Here is a 17662-nt window from a genome sequence, read left to right as displayed (position 1 = left end):
TTATCAAACTCATTGTTGATTGAAAATTGGATTTCTTCATTTCATTAATTCATATTCCAATAACTCTAGCCTTTCCTAAGGAAAGACTAGGACTTGAGGATTCGAATTAATTCATCCACTTAACTTACCTTCATAGTTAAAGGTTAACAAGGTGGGAGAAAAATCCAATTCTCATTACAATTGATAAGGATAACTAGGATAGGACTTCCAGTTCTTATACATTGCCAAAGGTTTATTTTACAGTTATTATTATTTTATTTTACTTGTCATTCAACTAACCTTTTACCTTAATCCAAAATTCCAAAACACAATTTTTCATAACCAATAATAAGAACATACCTCCCTGCAATTCCTTGAGAAGACGACCCGATGTTTAAATACTTCGGTTATCAATTTATTTAGGGGTTTGTTACTTGTGACAACCAAAACTTTTGTACGAAAGGATTTCTGTTAGTTTAGAAGCTATATCTACAACGCAAATATTTTTATAAATTCTTTACTAGCAAAAATCCTAACGTCAACCCTCATAGTTAGAGTCATCAGTGTCTATTTCTTTATCACCTAATCTGGCCTTAGGGGGCTTGTGCTTCTCTCTGACTTCAGACTTGCTGTCCCTTTTTTCACTTCTTTTTCTGTTACCAGAGTCACTATCACTGTCACTACTATACAGGTTGTCTCCTACAACTTTGGGAAGCCTGTACAGTTCATCTTCAACACTTTCATAAGAGTCATGAGAGTCACTGTCATCTTCCTGGAGGGGAGCTTCTTTTACTTGTCTTCCAGATCTTGTGAGTATGCAGCCACTGCTACTTTGTTTATTCTTATTCCCTTGTGAGTTTTTAGCTGCTTGTGATGATGCATTTGATTGAGGTGGGACTGATTTGGCCTGATAGCTGGTCTTCTTGGTCTGAGGGTCAGGCTTCATGGGCTGAGATGTTGTTTTTTTGGGTTGAGATTTTGCCTTCATAGGCATATGAACTGGTTTATTGGGCTGAGAAATGGGCTTCATCTTTGGTTTGTTGGGCTCAGAATTGGTCTTCATTGTTGGTTTGTTGGGCTGTGACTTGGGCTGTAAGGTTGGTCTGTTGGGCTGAGAGGTTTGCTTATTGGACTGAGGAACCATTGTTGTAGGTATCTTGGTAGATTGAGAACTGCACTTCTTAGCTTCGAAAGACTTCCTCTGTTTCAAGCTTTCTGCTTCCACATTCACTACTTCCTCCTCCATGTTTTCTACTATACAAGGCTGTGAAATACAATTCTCCAGGTAGATATTGATTACATGTTGATTTCTCCTACAATCCTTGCACATGGCAAGCAAGTCTGCGTCTGTGACTAACCTTCTCAACCCGGATGAAAGGGGAACTCCAGGATCTTTCGACTAACAGTTTTCAGCTTCAATGTAATCCAACTCCCTATAGTAATCCCTTACAAAGAAGACGTCAAGCGTGTCTCCTTCAACCCCCATTAACACCTCTATATTATCAGGTTCATATACTATATCTCCTTCCACATTCTTTTTAAACAATCCACCATGGTGAAACACAAAAGTCATCGGAGGACCTTCCATCTACAATAACAAAAAAGAAAACACCTTTAGCCTACAGATTGTCACTAGCTATTCTCAATCATAACAAAACAAACCCCAACTCCAAAATGAACATGCAACAACGAAAAAGAACCATCATTAAAATGAAAGACCCATAGCTAAATATCATCACAACGGCAGTCAAAGCAATGCATTCTGACATACTCAAAATCTTCAACAACAGTCACACAAACCCTTAGCCTCCTCAAACCCCTATCCTAATTCAGACGAGAACATACAACACACCACTACAAAGACATCAGGCCACAAAATGACTCAAAAAATATGAAAAAGCTTTCATTCTTACCTCTAACCGTCACGATTGCTTCTTCCACAATCAATGTTTCTCCAAGAGACGATGAACTCTGTTCTCAGTAGCAATACCTACTCTGCTTTGATCGTCAACCAACACTGACAAACGTGGATGGCGTCATTCGAATGCAAGGTGAAAGGTTCAGGGCATGGCTTGAGGGAGATAAAACATTTTGGAGCGAAACATAGAAATAGTTGCTATGGAATGGGGTGAGAGTCTGCAACGTTTTGAATCTACTCTGGCCACAAAACGACGCCGAATCATGGCTAGCAGGGCATTCAATCAAAACGGTGTCGTTTTCGTTGTCTGCCACGGTAGCAGTTAACGTCACACGTCAGCAGACGTTAGCTAAGTCATCAAGAGAGTTGACGGAACGACAAACCTGATTAAGTCGGATATCTTTGAAGGACTCTTTTGATTAAGTTTATCTTTCAAGGACTAAAATAGAGATCGAGGTATCTTTCAGGGACGAATTTGACTATTAACATTTTGTTTAATTGCACATCTCATATAATTTCAGTTCTAGCTAATAAAGTTAAAAAATTTTGATGTTGTATGCGTAATCAATTAAACCTTTTTTTCACCCTTTCCGCACCATAATCATCGCGAATGACTGACGTCAATTCTTTATTTATATATTTTCAAACTTAATTCTTAAACGTCGATCCTTATAAGTTATAACATATTTTTCTTAACATATTCGTAAATTGTTGCGATAAATACTATTGTATTTTTTTTTATAATTTTTTATAATTTTTTTTTTCACTTTTTCCATGCATCCCAGTATAAATAGTCTTGAAATTTGAAATGTAAAATATACAAAGATTTTAAAACTTATACTATTTTATTTTACAAAAAATATATCTCATCAACTATAAACCATGTAAAGAAAAATTTTTAAACCCAAGTAGTTTGTGCATATACAAATTTAAATTAGTAAAATATTGACTACATAAATATCAAGAATATAAACACGTATGAAAAATTGACAATTAATTTATTACACTATAGATAACAGTTAGTTTGGTTGTTAATTTTTTTTATAAAAAAAAATCTATTTTTATTTAATTAAATAATAGAAGATATATACATATACAAAATATAATAAAATAAAATAAATTCATTAAAATTACTTAAAAGTATACTAAAAGATAAGAATATATAAATATAATATTAAAATTTTTTATCTAAACATTTTTTAATAACAAATAAATTATTCAAAAAATAAAGAATAAAATGTTAAAATTAAAAAAAAAGCCAACTTTTTTACTGTTATTTGTTTAAGTTTTTTTTATTTTTAATTCATTGGTACTCTATTATTTGATTATTGATTAAATAAATTATTCCATAATAAATTATATTTTTTTTTGTTAAAGAAGAGACGGTCAAATGGCATTTGAAAAAATAACATGAAAAGAACTTTTTAAAATAAAAGATATTTAAAATTAATATTTTTAGATATAAAAATAAATTATATTAATATTAAAAAATAAATATAATGTACAAATAGAAAATAAATAAAACACATAAATAAAAGTAAAGATAAATTTAACTTTGAAAATAGGAGTACAAAAGAAGATATTATATTGAATATAAAAATATAAATAAATATTTATATTAAAAATTTTATGCCTCATGTTTATTATTGTTGAATTTACTCTTTTTTTGAATATTCCTTTTTGTATCATCTTGGACTTTGAATTAAATAAAAACCAACAAAAAATACGGCAGAAAAAAAAAATACATTAGCAGACAAATTATTATATCCCTATAAAATTGAAAAATACACCATCGAAAATATTTTAGATAAACACCAAAAATAAAATTTAGAGTTTGAAATTAAAAAAAAGTTAAATATAACAAAAAAATTTACAATTTAAATTTCACATTATTTAATATTACAATTTAATTTACAAAAATAAAATAGTAAAAAATTTCAAGCAATTAAACAGTTTTAAAGAGTTTAGACAATAGAAAATACGAAAATAGAAGAGAGTTAGCAAAAATAAGCAACTAATAAAAAATGAATTGACAATATGAAAACATCGACAAAAAAAATAAAAACACTCGTTTTAGAACTTAAATTTGATATCATATTAAAAATTTTAATTTAATTTAATAAATATAGCAAAAATTTTTAACTAAACTAAAAAAAAAAGTCTTTTACCTTACAGAAAAATCTAAAAAAATCGATAAAAGTGAATAGAAGAGAGCTACTGCCTACGAAAGAATGGAAAGAGAGTTGGAGGCAAAGGATCGAAGACGATAAATCAGGGATCCACGATAAATCAGGGATCCTCAACACAAAATATAGATTAAAAATATTTTTATTATTTTTAGCTAAAAAAAATTGAAAACGAAAAAATATCATTTTTAATTTTATACTTCTTTTTAAAAATATTTTGACTGAAAATAATATTAAATTATTCAACCAAATATGTTTTTATATTTTATTTTCATTTTTATTAAAAATAAAAATAAAAATGGCCAAACCAATTTGCTTCTAGTATATTTACTTAACTAATTATTAGAACTTATAACTAATAATTAATAAATTATAGTAATTTTTAATTTGGATCAAAATTTTATATAAAAATAAAAAATAAAATAAAAATTCACATAGATTTAAGTTAATAATTAAAAATTATTAAATTATTTGATATATTTAAATAGATTATTATCTAATAATCGTTAACTATACATCAAAGTTAGTCACAAAAAATTATGGGAGCCATTCAAATAAAGATGTCTAAAACGTCTTTTTTTAAAGATAATTTTCAATAATTAAAATTTAACATATATAATCGATTAAATTATGTTATTTTTGTTAAAATTAGACTAGACAAATTGATTAAATAAAAAAAATAGTGAACCAAATCTTAAATTAATTTAAATTAATATTTTTTTATAAAAAATAATTACAATACTTTTATTATAGAGAATAATTAAAATACTCTTATTATCGTTAATAATTCACGTTGAAATCCAAAGCATCAAATCACGCACTAATTTGCTGAGACATCTTGGCATGCCTAAGGCAGAATGCTTTTAATCTGTTAAGGCCTTCTTCAATTGCAGAACGCTCCAAACCGAAACTAACCCGAAGCCAGTTCTTCAGTCCAACAATAACACCTATAATTATAATTTTTCAACACACAGATTCTCAGAGATACTTCATTATTTTCTTCCTCTCGTGTTTTTTTCTGGTCTAAACAATCACTTACCAGGAAGAATAAGTAGTGATTCCTCTTTGGCCAGCTTGACACAGAAGTCCACATCATCAGCAATGCCGTCAATTTGTGACAAGTTTATCTGCACCTGCTCCATATAGTAATCCCTTGTTCACGTTAAATTCTTATGAAAAGGTTGTTTTAGTAACTCTTAACATATTTGGTAAGTAAATGGTCAAATTAGTTCATGAAAGATCACTGATTTTTTAAATTGGTCCTTTAAATATTTTTTAATTAAATTCATCTTTTAAATATTTTAAATTAGTCATATTTATCCTTTTGTTATTTGTGTCCACAGTATTAAAATTTATTAATGTGATAAGTTAACTGATACCACAATATATGCATAATAATTTTAATTAGCGACTAATATGAAAAGTTTATAAAATTAGATCAAATCAATCCATTGATTCCAATACCTCAAAGTTTCTTTTAATTAGGTTTTAATTTGACCTAATATTATAAACCTATCATATTAACAGCCAATTAGAATTCTTAAATATTTATCGTCATATCAAATTTTCACTCCGTCAACAAAAAAAAATGACGAAAGAACTAAAGTAATTAAATTAAAATTGTTAAAAGACGAATTTAATTAAAAAAATTTTTGCAAACCAATTTAAAAAAGAAGTGATCTTTCATGAACGAATTTGACCATTTACTCTATATTTTATTATGTACCATCACAGCCATGGCTCCATCTGGTTTATGAGGACATATCAAGGAAGGGATCTCCTTAAATCTTTCATAGAGTGCGTTTGCAGCCTCCCTCGTTATATCAAGATTTTTTGAATAAAATTCATCGTTTGTTCTCTCAAGTATTTCAGGAATTGCTGCCTGTGAGCATACATTACCAGTGATCACTTCTTTTGATATAAAAAAGACCGCTAAAGGAAAATAAATAAAATCTAGTTTCCATTTGTTACCTGCATGAAAGTTGGAGGGTCATTAGTAATCTCCATATAGCTCTCGATATTTGCCGCAATCTGATAAAAAGAAGAAAAAAAAGTCATTTAATATTAAATGCTATAATAATCCCAGATAAACGAGATTAAGAGTTTTTAGAGTGGCGATTACAAGAAGAAAGCGATAAAGATTAAGATGAAAAGCATAAAATGAATCTAACCCCCGATTTTTGGAAAATTCGATGGGGATCACAAGTGGCTATCCAACCAAATCTCCAACCAGGAAGAATCCATCTTTTAGATATAGAGCCAAGTGTAATCACGGGAACTATTGACGAAAATACTCCCATAGGCACAAATGGATTGCACCCAAAAGCTATATGGGCATAAACTTCATCAGATATTACAAACATCCCCAGTTTCCTTGCAGTCTCTGCAACCTACAATAATCACATGTTGGTTCTATAACAAAGGCCATATATCTAGAAGCTAAATGAATAGTCCATATATCATATGTACCCTCTTTAAATGTTGGTAGGTGAAGACATTCCCACAAGGATTGCTAGGACTAACGAGAACCATGGCCATAGTTTTGTCATCTGCTAGAGCTTCAAGGGAATCAATGTCTACCTCCCAGGAACTGTTAGGCAAGAGATCAAAGTGGCGGACTTCAAGGCCGCACAAAGTAGCACGAGTTTCATATTGAGGATAGCCTGGTCTTGGAAGGAGAATGTTAGCCCCTGGAGTTGCAAATACTGGTAAGATTATATCTATGGCTTGTGTGGCACCATCTGTAACATATATATCTTCTGCTGATAGCTTGTTTGGAAGATCTCTAGACAGATATTCTCCAATAGCCCTGTTTCCAAAGTTCCCATCTCGTACATCAGATTAGATTTAGACCACATATTATTCCATCTTATCTACACCAACTGCATGTGAGTTTCCTCTAATACCAAATATGCAAATACCAAACATTAATTAGTTTCATTCGAAGACAACTGCACCTAAATTTTTATCATTCTCAATTACAATTTAACATTATAATGATAGAGTCACGCACTAAAAGTTCACAAACCATCCAGTTCCTAGAATTTTGGAACATGTGCATCATCTAGAAGGTGAGCATTATACACTTAATTAAACGAATCATCATCATCATCATAATGTACAATTTTTTAAATAGTAGCAATTCACGTGAAGATATTTTCTTCGTATGAAAATGAAGATTAATAATAATAATTGCCACCAAGTCAACATGTGACAATTAATGATCAAGAAATTAGAAACCTTCTAGCTTGAGGTAGGCCAAAGGTGGGAGGGTAACAGTTGAAGTTGCCAGAGTGAACGGCGGTAGAGACAGCATGAGCAGCCACAGGATCTACACTAAACAAAGGGTTATCCGTAGGGTCAACACGACAAAGATGAACCACCTCTTTCTCCTTGCTGATGCTCTGCATGAGCACGTTGAACGCGCCACTCACTGAAACCGCCAAACTCTTCAGCCCTTGGTTCCCTTGGAACTTCCACTTCTCCATTACTCTGATAATATCTTACGTTATCCCTCTCAGCTTTTTCAGATACATACAGCCACTAGGGAGAGGTAATGTGCTACCTTGTGACTTGTGAGTGTCGCTACTCTCCTCCGAACACATGGTGGGGTATGTACTAATTTCTCTTCCGATCTCTGCTAATTTTTTATAGATGCGTGACATCACGTTGTTTACGCATATGTAATGCAATGCAATATTGAATTATTGAGTGTTCCTCTGTTTATATTATACTATTATTAATATGATACTATCAAATTTATACTTCCTTAAGAGACAAGATTAATAATACACTTAGATTGATCAAGTTTAGATTGATCTGAGTGGTCAATTCATTGGTCTGTTTAAACAAATGTGAAAAGTTTAAATTCTGTGTTATGCATGCATCAATATCTCATGGAAGCCAAGGTGTGCTTTCAATACTTCATACATTCAGCAAAGTGGTCCCGGAAAGAGGGCACTCTGATTTGGGGCTACCTGCCCCGCACTGTGGCACTGTGTTTGGAAAAAGAGGGCCGGAGTCCAATCATTCCTTCTATGTCTTTGTATCTCATTTTCAACTCGGCCCGATTAGTAGCCTAGCAAGCTAGCAACTCATAACAATAACCCAAAACATGCCTTCTTCTAGCACTAAAAAATTCAGGATCACGATAAAAGAATATATCTCCCAATAAATCTTATAAAAAAATAATCCATGAGCAAAATATTGGTGTTATTGGTGATGATGATAACGAAAGAGGAGAAGAAGAAGAGAATGAGAAAGAGGAGAAGCAAAAGAAGAATTTGCATGCTTCAGGAAGGAGGAGGAAGAAGAGGAGGTATGTGTGAATTTGAAAGAAGAAGAAGAGTAAGTATGCGTGTATTTAAAAGAAGAGGAAGAAGAAAAGCGCTGGGGAGGAGAAGGAAAAAAAACGCATGTAATAACAGCTCTTTAGTGAGAGTGATTTTTATTGGTGTTAGATCTAATTGGATGAAAAAATATTTGAATGTGTAACAATCCTGATAAACAAAATAAACGCACCACTAAAACTAAAAATAAAAAATAAAAAAATGTATCACTATTCAACACTTTAAGAAAGTAATAATTAATTCATCTATGATAATTGTTTCACATTTAATTTGCAATTGTCTTTCTTATTTGGATCATTTCAGCAATTTATCAAAAAGTTATCATCCCTGTGTTGTATTTTAATAAAATTATATATAACACAGCATGTAGTAGGATTTTGTCTTTGCCGTCTGAGAGAATAGGCATTTGCTTTAAAATTGAAAACCTTACTTTTAAAACACCAAAATACCTTTCAATAACATCTCTTAATAAGAAGTGTCGATAATAAAACAATTCAAATTTATTCTATGGTTGTCCTTTTAAGTGAAAGTCTCGAAAATAATATATTTGTTTATGAAATGGAGCAAGAAAGCCTGGCATATTGGAACAAAAATCAGAATCAACAAGATAAAATTCATTTGTATAAAAAATTAAATACTAGTTAAAGAATATATAAGAATTAACTAAAAATAGGAAAAGAACTTACAATAATAAAAAATGTAAAAAAAAAAACATATACCTCCATGAGATTTTGAAAAATTGTTTTTAGGATTGAATGCATCTAAAAATATTCTAGAATTGTTCTGAATTCAGATTCCGGACTCGACGTCCCAATGACGGATGAGTCCCAGACTCGACTCGTCGAGAACCAATGCAGTGACTCAACGCATCTCGAAAAATTTTATTGCGTCTTTCCGACATTTACTATCGCAGATATGCATCGTATTTTTTCAATTCAGGGAACACTAGAGTTTTATAATGAGAGAACCACGATTCTCTCAAGATATACACTATAAACCTATCTTTCAACTTTAAGCACTCTTCTGACTTTGGCATCAAAATGTCATTGCAAGTTCACTCTCATCCGATTCTCACCCAGTGTCCCGAATGAGTGGTCTGTATTTCCAATTTATATACTGTTCTTAGAACTTTTTTAAACTAGATACTTACAGTATGACATAAATGTTAAAAGCGTTTTACAACAACTCTATGACGTAAATTGTGGAACACAATTATAAAAAATATTTAAACTCCCTTCTCTAAACTCACCTTTTTCCCATTACATAAATCTGTAAATTCTCTCAAGGTTTTGCAAAAATTTAAGAACACTTCTTTCTCCATTTAAAAATTTTCATAACATCTAATTGGATGGACAGCTAAAAATTCAACCGCATTCATTCTTTCTGTTAAAACAAAAGTTCTACAATTTTGACAATTTTTTTCATTTTGTAGTCAACCATCATTCTAAACATAATAATATCTCCTATTTATTGTTCAAATTCATTTGCATCTTTTTCAATCTCAATACTTGAGTTATGATCTAATCGGTACAAAGGCATAGTTTCTTACTCATACATGATTTATTTGAATTTACTCCAATAATCATTGAATATAAGCGTGCAAACAAAATTTTTTTGAATTAATAAAAAAGTCAAACATAAATAGAAAAATTATAGAATAGCACTAAACAAAAATAAAGTACTAAATCAAAGAAAATATCGAATCTAAAAAATAGAATAATATTAACTAATTTAACTTAATTATCTAAAGCACTACTCAAGATCATGAAGCCACTCTATCCTTCTAACAACAGGTATTGTCATAAAAATACATCTTCATTCTATAGTAACAAATTTGGCCAGAACTCTATTGTATATAATTCTTGAAACATCTTTCATAGAATTTAACACTTCCATGCATGCTGCTATAGAATATGCATTATACTTCTCAGCCTTTGACTTTGATATTTTTGTTCGTGCACTTACTGATTCTATTTTTCTCATGCTAACATCCAATTTAGAGTTAAATATCAATTTAACTCCTGAAATTTAGTCTGATAATCAGAATAATCTCTACAATTTTATTGGCCCTAATTAGAATCTCTAAATTTATAATTGTCACTCCAATTTGTTTCTGCGATCATCTTCGTCACTAAAATGCTGATCTAGCACAATTACATAACATGATGGACACTACTTAAACGACGGCACATTGATTTTGCGCGCAAACCCTTTGAAAACCATGTAATATAAATTGTTGCAATAAATACTATTGTATTTTTTTATAATTTTTTATTATCCTTTTTTCACCTTTTCCATCTATCCCAGTATAAATAGTCTTGAAATTTGAAATGTAAAATATACAAAGATTTTAAAACTTATACTATTTTATTTTATAAAAAATATATCTCATCAACTATAAACCATGTAAAGAAAAATTTTTAAAACCAAGTAGTTTGTGCATATACAAATTTAAATTAGTAAAATATTGACTACATAAATATCAAGAATATAAACACGTATGAAAAATTGATAAACAATTTATTACACTATATAACAGTTAGTTTGGTTGTTAATTTTTTTTATAAAAAAATATATTTTTATTTAATTAAATAATAGAAGATATATACATATATAAAATATAATATAATAAAATAAATTCATTAAAATTACTTAAAAGTATACTAAAAGATAAGAATATATAAATATAATATTAAAATTTTTTATCTAAACATTTTTTTTAATAACAAATAAATTATTCAAAAAATAATGAATAAAATGTTAAAAATAAAAAAAAAAACAAAAAGCCAAATTTTTTACTGGTATTTTTTAAGTTTTTTTATTTATTTTTAATTCATTGGTACTCTATTATTTGATTATTGATTAAATAAATTATTCCATAATAAATTATTTTTTTGTTTTTTTAAAGAAGAGACGGTCATATGGTATTTGAAAAAATAACATGAAAAGAACTTTTTAAAACAAAAAATATTTAAAATTAATATTTTTAGATACAAAAATAAATTATATTAATATTGAAAAATAAATATAATGTACAAATACAAAATAAATAAAATATATAAATAAAAGTAAAGATAAATTTAACTTTGAAAATAGGAGTACAAAAAAAATATTATATTAAATAAAAATATAAATGATTATTTATATTAAAATTTTTATGCCTCATGTTTATTATTGTTGAATTTACTTTTTTTTTAATATTCCTTTTTGTTATCATCTTGGACTTTGAATTAAATAAGAACCAACAAAAAATACAGCAGAAGAAAAAATAAAAAATACATTAGCAGACAAATTATCATATTCCTATAAAATTGAAAAATACACCATCAAAAATAATTTAGATAAACACCAAAAATAAAATTTAGAGTTTGAAATTAAAAAAAGCTAAATATAACAAAAAAAATTACAATTTAAATTTCACATTATTTAATATTACAATTTAATTTACAGAAATAAAATAATAAAAATTTTCAAGCAGTTAAACAATTTTAAAGAGTTTAGGCAATAAAAAAGACGAGAATAGAAAAGAGCTAATAAAAATAGGCAACTAATAAAAGACGAATTGACAATGTGAAGAGACAAAGAAAATGAAAATACTCATTTTAAAACTTAAATTTGATATCATATTAAAAAATTTAATTTAATAAATATAGCAAAATTTTTAACTAAACTTAAAAAAAAGTCTTTTACCTTTGAATGTACAGAAAAATCTGAAAAAATCAATGGATGTGAATAGAAGAGATCAAGAGAGCTACTGCCTACAAAGGAATGGAAAGAGAGTTGGAGACAAAGAATTGAAGACCCTAAATCAGGGATCCTCGACACAAAATACAGATTTAAAATATTTTTCATTGTTTTTGGCTAAAAAAACTGAAAACGAAAAAATATCATTTTTAATTTTATACTTCTTTTTAAAAATATTTTTACTGAAAATAATATTAAATTATTCAACCAAATATGTTTTTATATTTTATTTTCATTTTTATTAAAAATAAAAATAAAAATGGCCAAACCAATTTGCTTCTAGTATATTTACTTAAGTAATTATTAGAACTTATAACTAATAATTAATAAATTATAGTAATTTTTAATTTAGATCAAAATTTTATATAAAAATAAAAAATAAAATAAAAATTCACATAAATTTGAGTTAATAATTAAAAATTATTAAATTATTTGATATATTTAAATAGATTATTATTTAATAATGGTCAACTATACATTAAAGTTAGTCACAAAAAAATTATACATTAAAGTTTCCTTGCACTTAGGAGTGGAAACAAGTTAGATCAGGCCATATTTTATTCTTAACAGGCATAGTTTGTCATGTAGTCAATTGGTTTGACCTATAAACTGCTGTAGACTTTTTTTTAAAGTACTAAATTTGTCCTATTATTCAGTCTGGCCTAGTTTAAAACCTGTTAAAAGGTCTGATAATTTTTTCTTTTATAAAAATAAAAATATTATTTAAAAAAATTTATTTTTTAATAAACATATTTATATGTAATATGTCATAATTAATATTTATAAAAAATTTTAAATTTTAAAATATTTAAAATATACAAAATTATTTATAATTAAATATAATAATTTAAAATATCTCATAATTTTATTAATAGTAAAAAATTATTTATATATTTAATTATGTATTAACAGGCCTAAACAAACCTAACAGACTAATAAAGTTAATCAACGAGTTTGGACCTGACTTATTAACATAATAAAACTTTTATAAAAATATAAACCTGTATTTATTTTACAACAAGTCAGAAAGTCAGACTACAGACAACTTGACCTTTTTCCACCCCTGCATGCACCACTCCTCAATTTCTGACAATAAAATTGCTGCACAGTGCACAATTAGAACATCTGTACGATGTAGGCATAAAGTGATAACATAAAATGTGTAAAGTTTATTAATGAAATGAAAACATATAATACAGAAGAACCATAGCAACTGAAGCAACCAAGTCCAGCTTCTTCATTATTGTTGATAACAATATAGGATTAAACACCGTTGCAACAAAGCAATGGCGGGGAATAGATATCCATAATTCACGTTGAAATCCAAAGCATCAAATCACGCACTAATTTGCTGAGACATCTTGGCATGTCTAAGGCAGAATGCTTTTAACCTGCTAAGGCCTTCTTCAATTGCAGAACGCTCCAAACTAAAACTAACCCGAAGCCAGTTCTTCAGTCCAACAATAACACCTATAATTATTATTTTTCAACACACAGATTCTCAGAGATACTTCATTATTTTCTTCCTCTCGTGTTTTTTTTTTTTTCTGGTTTAAACAATCACTTACAAGGAAGAATAAGTAGTGATTTCTCTTTGGCCAGCTTGACACAGAAGTCCACATCATCAGCAATGCCGTCAATTTGTGACAAGTTTATCTGCACCTGCTCCATATAGTAATCCCTTGTTCACGTTAAATTCTTATGAAAACGTTGTTTTAGTAACTCTTAACATATTTTATAAGTAGTTGGTCGAATTAGTCCATAAAAAATTACTGATTTTTTAAATTAGTTCTTTAAATGATTTTTAATTAAATTTGTCTTTTAAAGATTTTAAATAAGTCATATTTGTTTTTTAGTCATTTATGTTAATAATATAAAAATTTTCTGATGTGACACGTTAATTAATACCACAATATATACCTAGTAGTTTTAATTAGCGGTTAATATGAAAAGTTTATGAAATCAAATCAAATCAATCTCAAATTGAGAATTCTAATACCTCAAACTCAAAGTCTCTTTTTAATTAGGTTTTAATTTGACCTAATATCATAAAATTATCATATTAACTGCCAATTAGATTCTTAAGTATTTATGACATATCGTCAAATTTTGACTCCATCAATTAAAAAAAGTGACAAAAAAATTAAGGTAATTAACTTAAAATTTTTAAAAGATAAATTTAATTAAAAAAATCTTTTTCAAACCAATTTAAAAAAGAAGTAATCTTTTTTTTGAATAAATTTGACCATTCATTGTATATTTTATTATGTACCATCACAGCCATGGCTCCATCGGGTTTATGAGGACATATCAAGGAAGGGATCTCCTTAAATCTTTCATAGAGTGCGTTTGCAGCCTCCCTCGTTATATCAAGATTTTTTGAATAAAATTCATCGTTTGTTCTCTCAAGTATTTCAGGAATTGCTGCCTGTGAGCATACATTACTAGTGATCACTTCTTTTGATATAAAAAAGACCGCTAAAGAAAAATAAATAAAAGCTAGTTTCCATTTGTTACCTGCATGAAAGTTGGAGGGTCACTAGTAATCTCCATTTTTCTCTCGAAGATATTTGCCGCAATCTGATAAAAAGAAGAAAAAAAAAAGTAATTTAATATTAAGAAAAAATTTCACTCTCCTCCTCTATAAGATGTTAAAATGACATTTTCTTCCCCTCTATTTATAAAATGTACATTCTTTTTCTTTATAATTTTTAGAAAACTTCATCTTTAATTATTTTAAATTTTTTGTATTAACTAATGTTAATTTTATCAATTTTTTAAGAAAAATAAATTATTTTTTACAAAAATATCCTTTAACAAAAATTTTATTTTTTTGTCATTAAATTTTACTTACTAAAATATCTTTTAATAAATTATTTTTTTATTAATTAAATTGTATTTTCACTAAAAAATTAAAAAAAATTAATAATTAAATTATTTTTTTCTAAGATATTTTTCAATAATTTTTTAATTATTAAATTATGATTTTTTCAAAATTTTTGTTAATATTTTTTTATATTTTACTATTAATTTTTTTATATCAATGTATATTATTTTAACATTAAATAAAAAAATCTTATCATTGTTAACATGTATAAAAATTAATATATTTTGATATTAATATTAAAAAAAATCTTACTAAGATTTTTTTAATATTAAAATAATATATACTGATATAAAAATATTAATAGTAAAATATAAAAAAAAATGTTAACAACAATTTTAATAAAATTATAGCTTAATAATTAAAAAATTATTGAAGGGTATCTTCGAAAAAATAATTTAATTATTAAATTTTTTAAAAATATTTTGATAAAAATACAATTTAATTAATAAAAAAAGAATTTATTAAAAGGTATTTTGGTAGGCAAAATTTAATGAAAAAATAAAATTTTGTCTAAAGAGTATTTTTGTAAAAAATAATTTTTTTTGAAAAATGGATAAAGTTAACATTAGTTAATACAAAAAATTTAAAATAGATTAAATTTTTTTTTTTAAAAGTTATAAAAGAGGAGAATGTACATTTTATAAATAGAAGAGAGAAAAATGTCATTTTAGCATCTTGCAGATGGGAGGGGAGTGAAATTTTCTCTAATATTAAACGAGATTAAGAGTTTTTAGAGTGACGATTACAAGAAGAAAGCGATAAAGATTAAGATGAAAAGCATAAAATGAAACTAACCCCCGATTTTTGGAAAATTCCATGGGGATCACAAGTGGCTATCCAACCAAATCTCCAACCAGGAAGAATCCATCTTTTAGATATAGAGCCAAGTGTAATCACGGGAACTATTGACGAAAATACTCCCATAGGCACAAATGGATTGCTCCCAAAAGCTATGTGGGCATAAACTTCATCAGATATTACAAAGATCCCCAGTTTCCTTGCAGTCTCTGCAACCTACAATAATCACATGTTGTTGGTTCTATAGCAAACGCCATATATCTAGAAGCTAAATGAATAGTCCATATATCATATGTACCCTCTTTAAATGTTGGTAGGTGAAGACATTTCCACAAGGATTGCTAGGACTAATGAGAACCATGGCCATAGTTTTGTCATCTGCTAGAGCTTCAAGGGCATCAATGTCTACCTCCCAAGAACTGTTTGGCAAGAGATCAAAGTGGCGGACTTCAAGGCCGCACAAAGCAGCATGAGTTTCATATTGAGGGAAGCCTGGTCTGGGAAGGAGAATGTTAGCCCCTGGAGTTGCAAACACTGATGGTAAGATTATTTCTATGGCTTGTGTGGCACCAACTGTAACATATACATCTTCTGCTGATAGCTTGTTTGGAAGATCTCTAGACAGATATTCTGCAATAGCCCTGTTTCCAAAGTTCCCATCTCGTACATTAGATTAGATTTAGACCATATATTATTCCATCTTATCTACACCTACTGCAAGTGAGTTTCCTCTATTATCAAATATGCAAATACCAAACATTAATGAGCATATATTCTCACAAATAGAAACTCACATACATTTATTTACATATAAAGTTGATAATCGATAATCGTTAGATGATAATTTAGTGAAATCTATCAAATCATTTAATGATACTCAACTTTTAACTTTATATGAAGACAACAACTGCCTGTGAATTTTTATCATTCTCAATTTCAGTTTAACATTATAATGATAGAGTCAGGCACCAAAATGGAACCCATTGATGACTAAAAGTTGATAAACCATCAGTTCCTACAATTTTGGAACATGTGCATCATCTAGAAGGTGAGCACTATACACTTTATCATAATGTACAATTTTTTAAATAGTTGCAATTCACGTGAAGATATTTTCATCGTATGAAAATGAAGATTAATAATAATAATTGCCACTAAGTCAACATGTGACAATTAATGATCAAGAAATTAGAAACCTTCTAGCTTGAGGTAGGCCAAAGGTGGGAGGGTAACCGTTGAAGTTTGCAGAGTGAGCAGCGGTAGAGACAGCATGAGCAGCCACAGGATCTGCACTAAACAAAGGGTTATCCGTAGGGTCAACACGACAAAGATGAACCACCTCTTTCTCCTTACTGATGCTCTGCATGAGCACGTTGAACACGCCTCTCACTGAAACCGCGGAACTCTTCAGCCCTTGGTTCCCTTGGAACTTCCACTTCTCCATTACTCTGATAATATCTTACGTTATCCCTCTCAGCTTTTTCATATACATACAGCCACTAGGCAGAGTTAGTGTGCTACCTTGTGACTTGTGAGTGAGTGTGTGACTCGCTACTCTCCTCCATTCACATGGTGGGGTATGTACTAATTTCTCTTCGGATCTCTCTGCTAATTTGTTAGGTAGCATTTTAAAAAGATACAGAGAGATTGAAAGACTGAAATTGAGAAATAGAGAATGAGAGATAGAAATTGAAATAAGTCTTAATATTGTATTTTGTTGTGATAAGAACAACAACGTGGATGCCCATTCCCATGCAAAACTCACTTTTTCAAAGAAGGAATGACATTAAATGCATGTTGA

The 17662-nt window shown here is 28.6% G+C and overlaps 3 protein-coding genes across 3 annotated transcripts; all 3 read right to left on the bottom strand.

Moving 5' to 3' along the window:
- Window positions 1-517: 517 nt before the first annotated feature.
- LOC130945868 (verprolin-like) lies at window positions 518-1225 on the bottom strand. The gene has a single exon (XM_057874562.1). The coding sequence runs from the start codon at window positions 1223-1225 to the stop codon at window positions 518-520; it is 708 nt and encodes a 235-aa protein (XP_057730545.1).
- Window positions 1226-4785: 3560 nt separating this feature from the next.
- LOC130946949 (probable aminotransferase TAT2) lies at window positions 4786-7621 on the bottom strand. Its single transcript, XM_057875858.1, has 7 exons — window positions 7324-7621; window positions 6553-6892; window positions 6255-6473; window positions 6055-6114; window positions 5810-5965; window positions 5123-5216; window positions 4786-5030 (listed from the first exon to the last, which is right to left on the bottom strand). Exons 1-7 carry the CDS (start codon window positions 7569-7571, stop codon window positions 4897-4899), a joined length of 1251 nt encoding a protein of 416 aa, XP_057731841.1. The 5' UTR covers window positions 7572-7621; the 3' UTR covers window positions 4786-4896.
- A 5891-nt stretch (window positions 7622-13512) lies between these two features.
- Window positions 13513-17340, bottom strand: LOC130945867 (probable aminotransferase TAT2). The gene is made up of 7 exons (XM_057874561.1): window positions 17058-17340; window positions 16160-16502; window positions 15859-16077; window positions 14694-14756; window positions 14449-14604; window positions 13745-13838; window positions 13513-13646 (listed from the first exon to the last, which is right to left on the bottom strand). Exons 1-7 carry the CDS (start codon window positions 17303-17305, stop codon window positions 13513-13515), a joined length of 1257 nt encoding a protein of 418 aa, XP_057730544.1. The 5' UTR covers window positions 17306-17340.
- Between the last annotated feature and the right edge of the window lie 322 nt (window positions 17341-17662).

The sequence above is a fragment of the Arachis stenosperma genome, chromosome 8 (assembly GCF_014773155.1).
Source record: "Arachis stenosperma cultivar V10309 chromosome 8, arast.V10309.gnm1.PFL2, whole genome shotgun sequence".
Classification (NCBI taxonomy): domain Eukaryota; kingdom Viridiplantae; phylum Streptophyta; class Magnoliopsida; order Fabales; family Fabaceae; genus Arachis; species Arachis stenosperma.
This window is presented reverse-complemented; position numbering and strand designations above follow the sequence as displayed.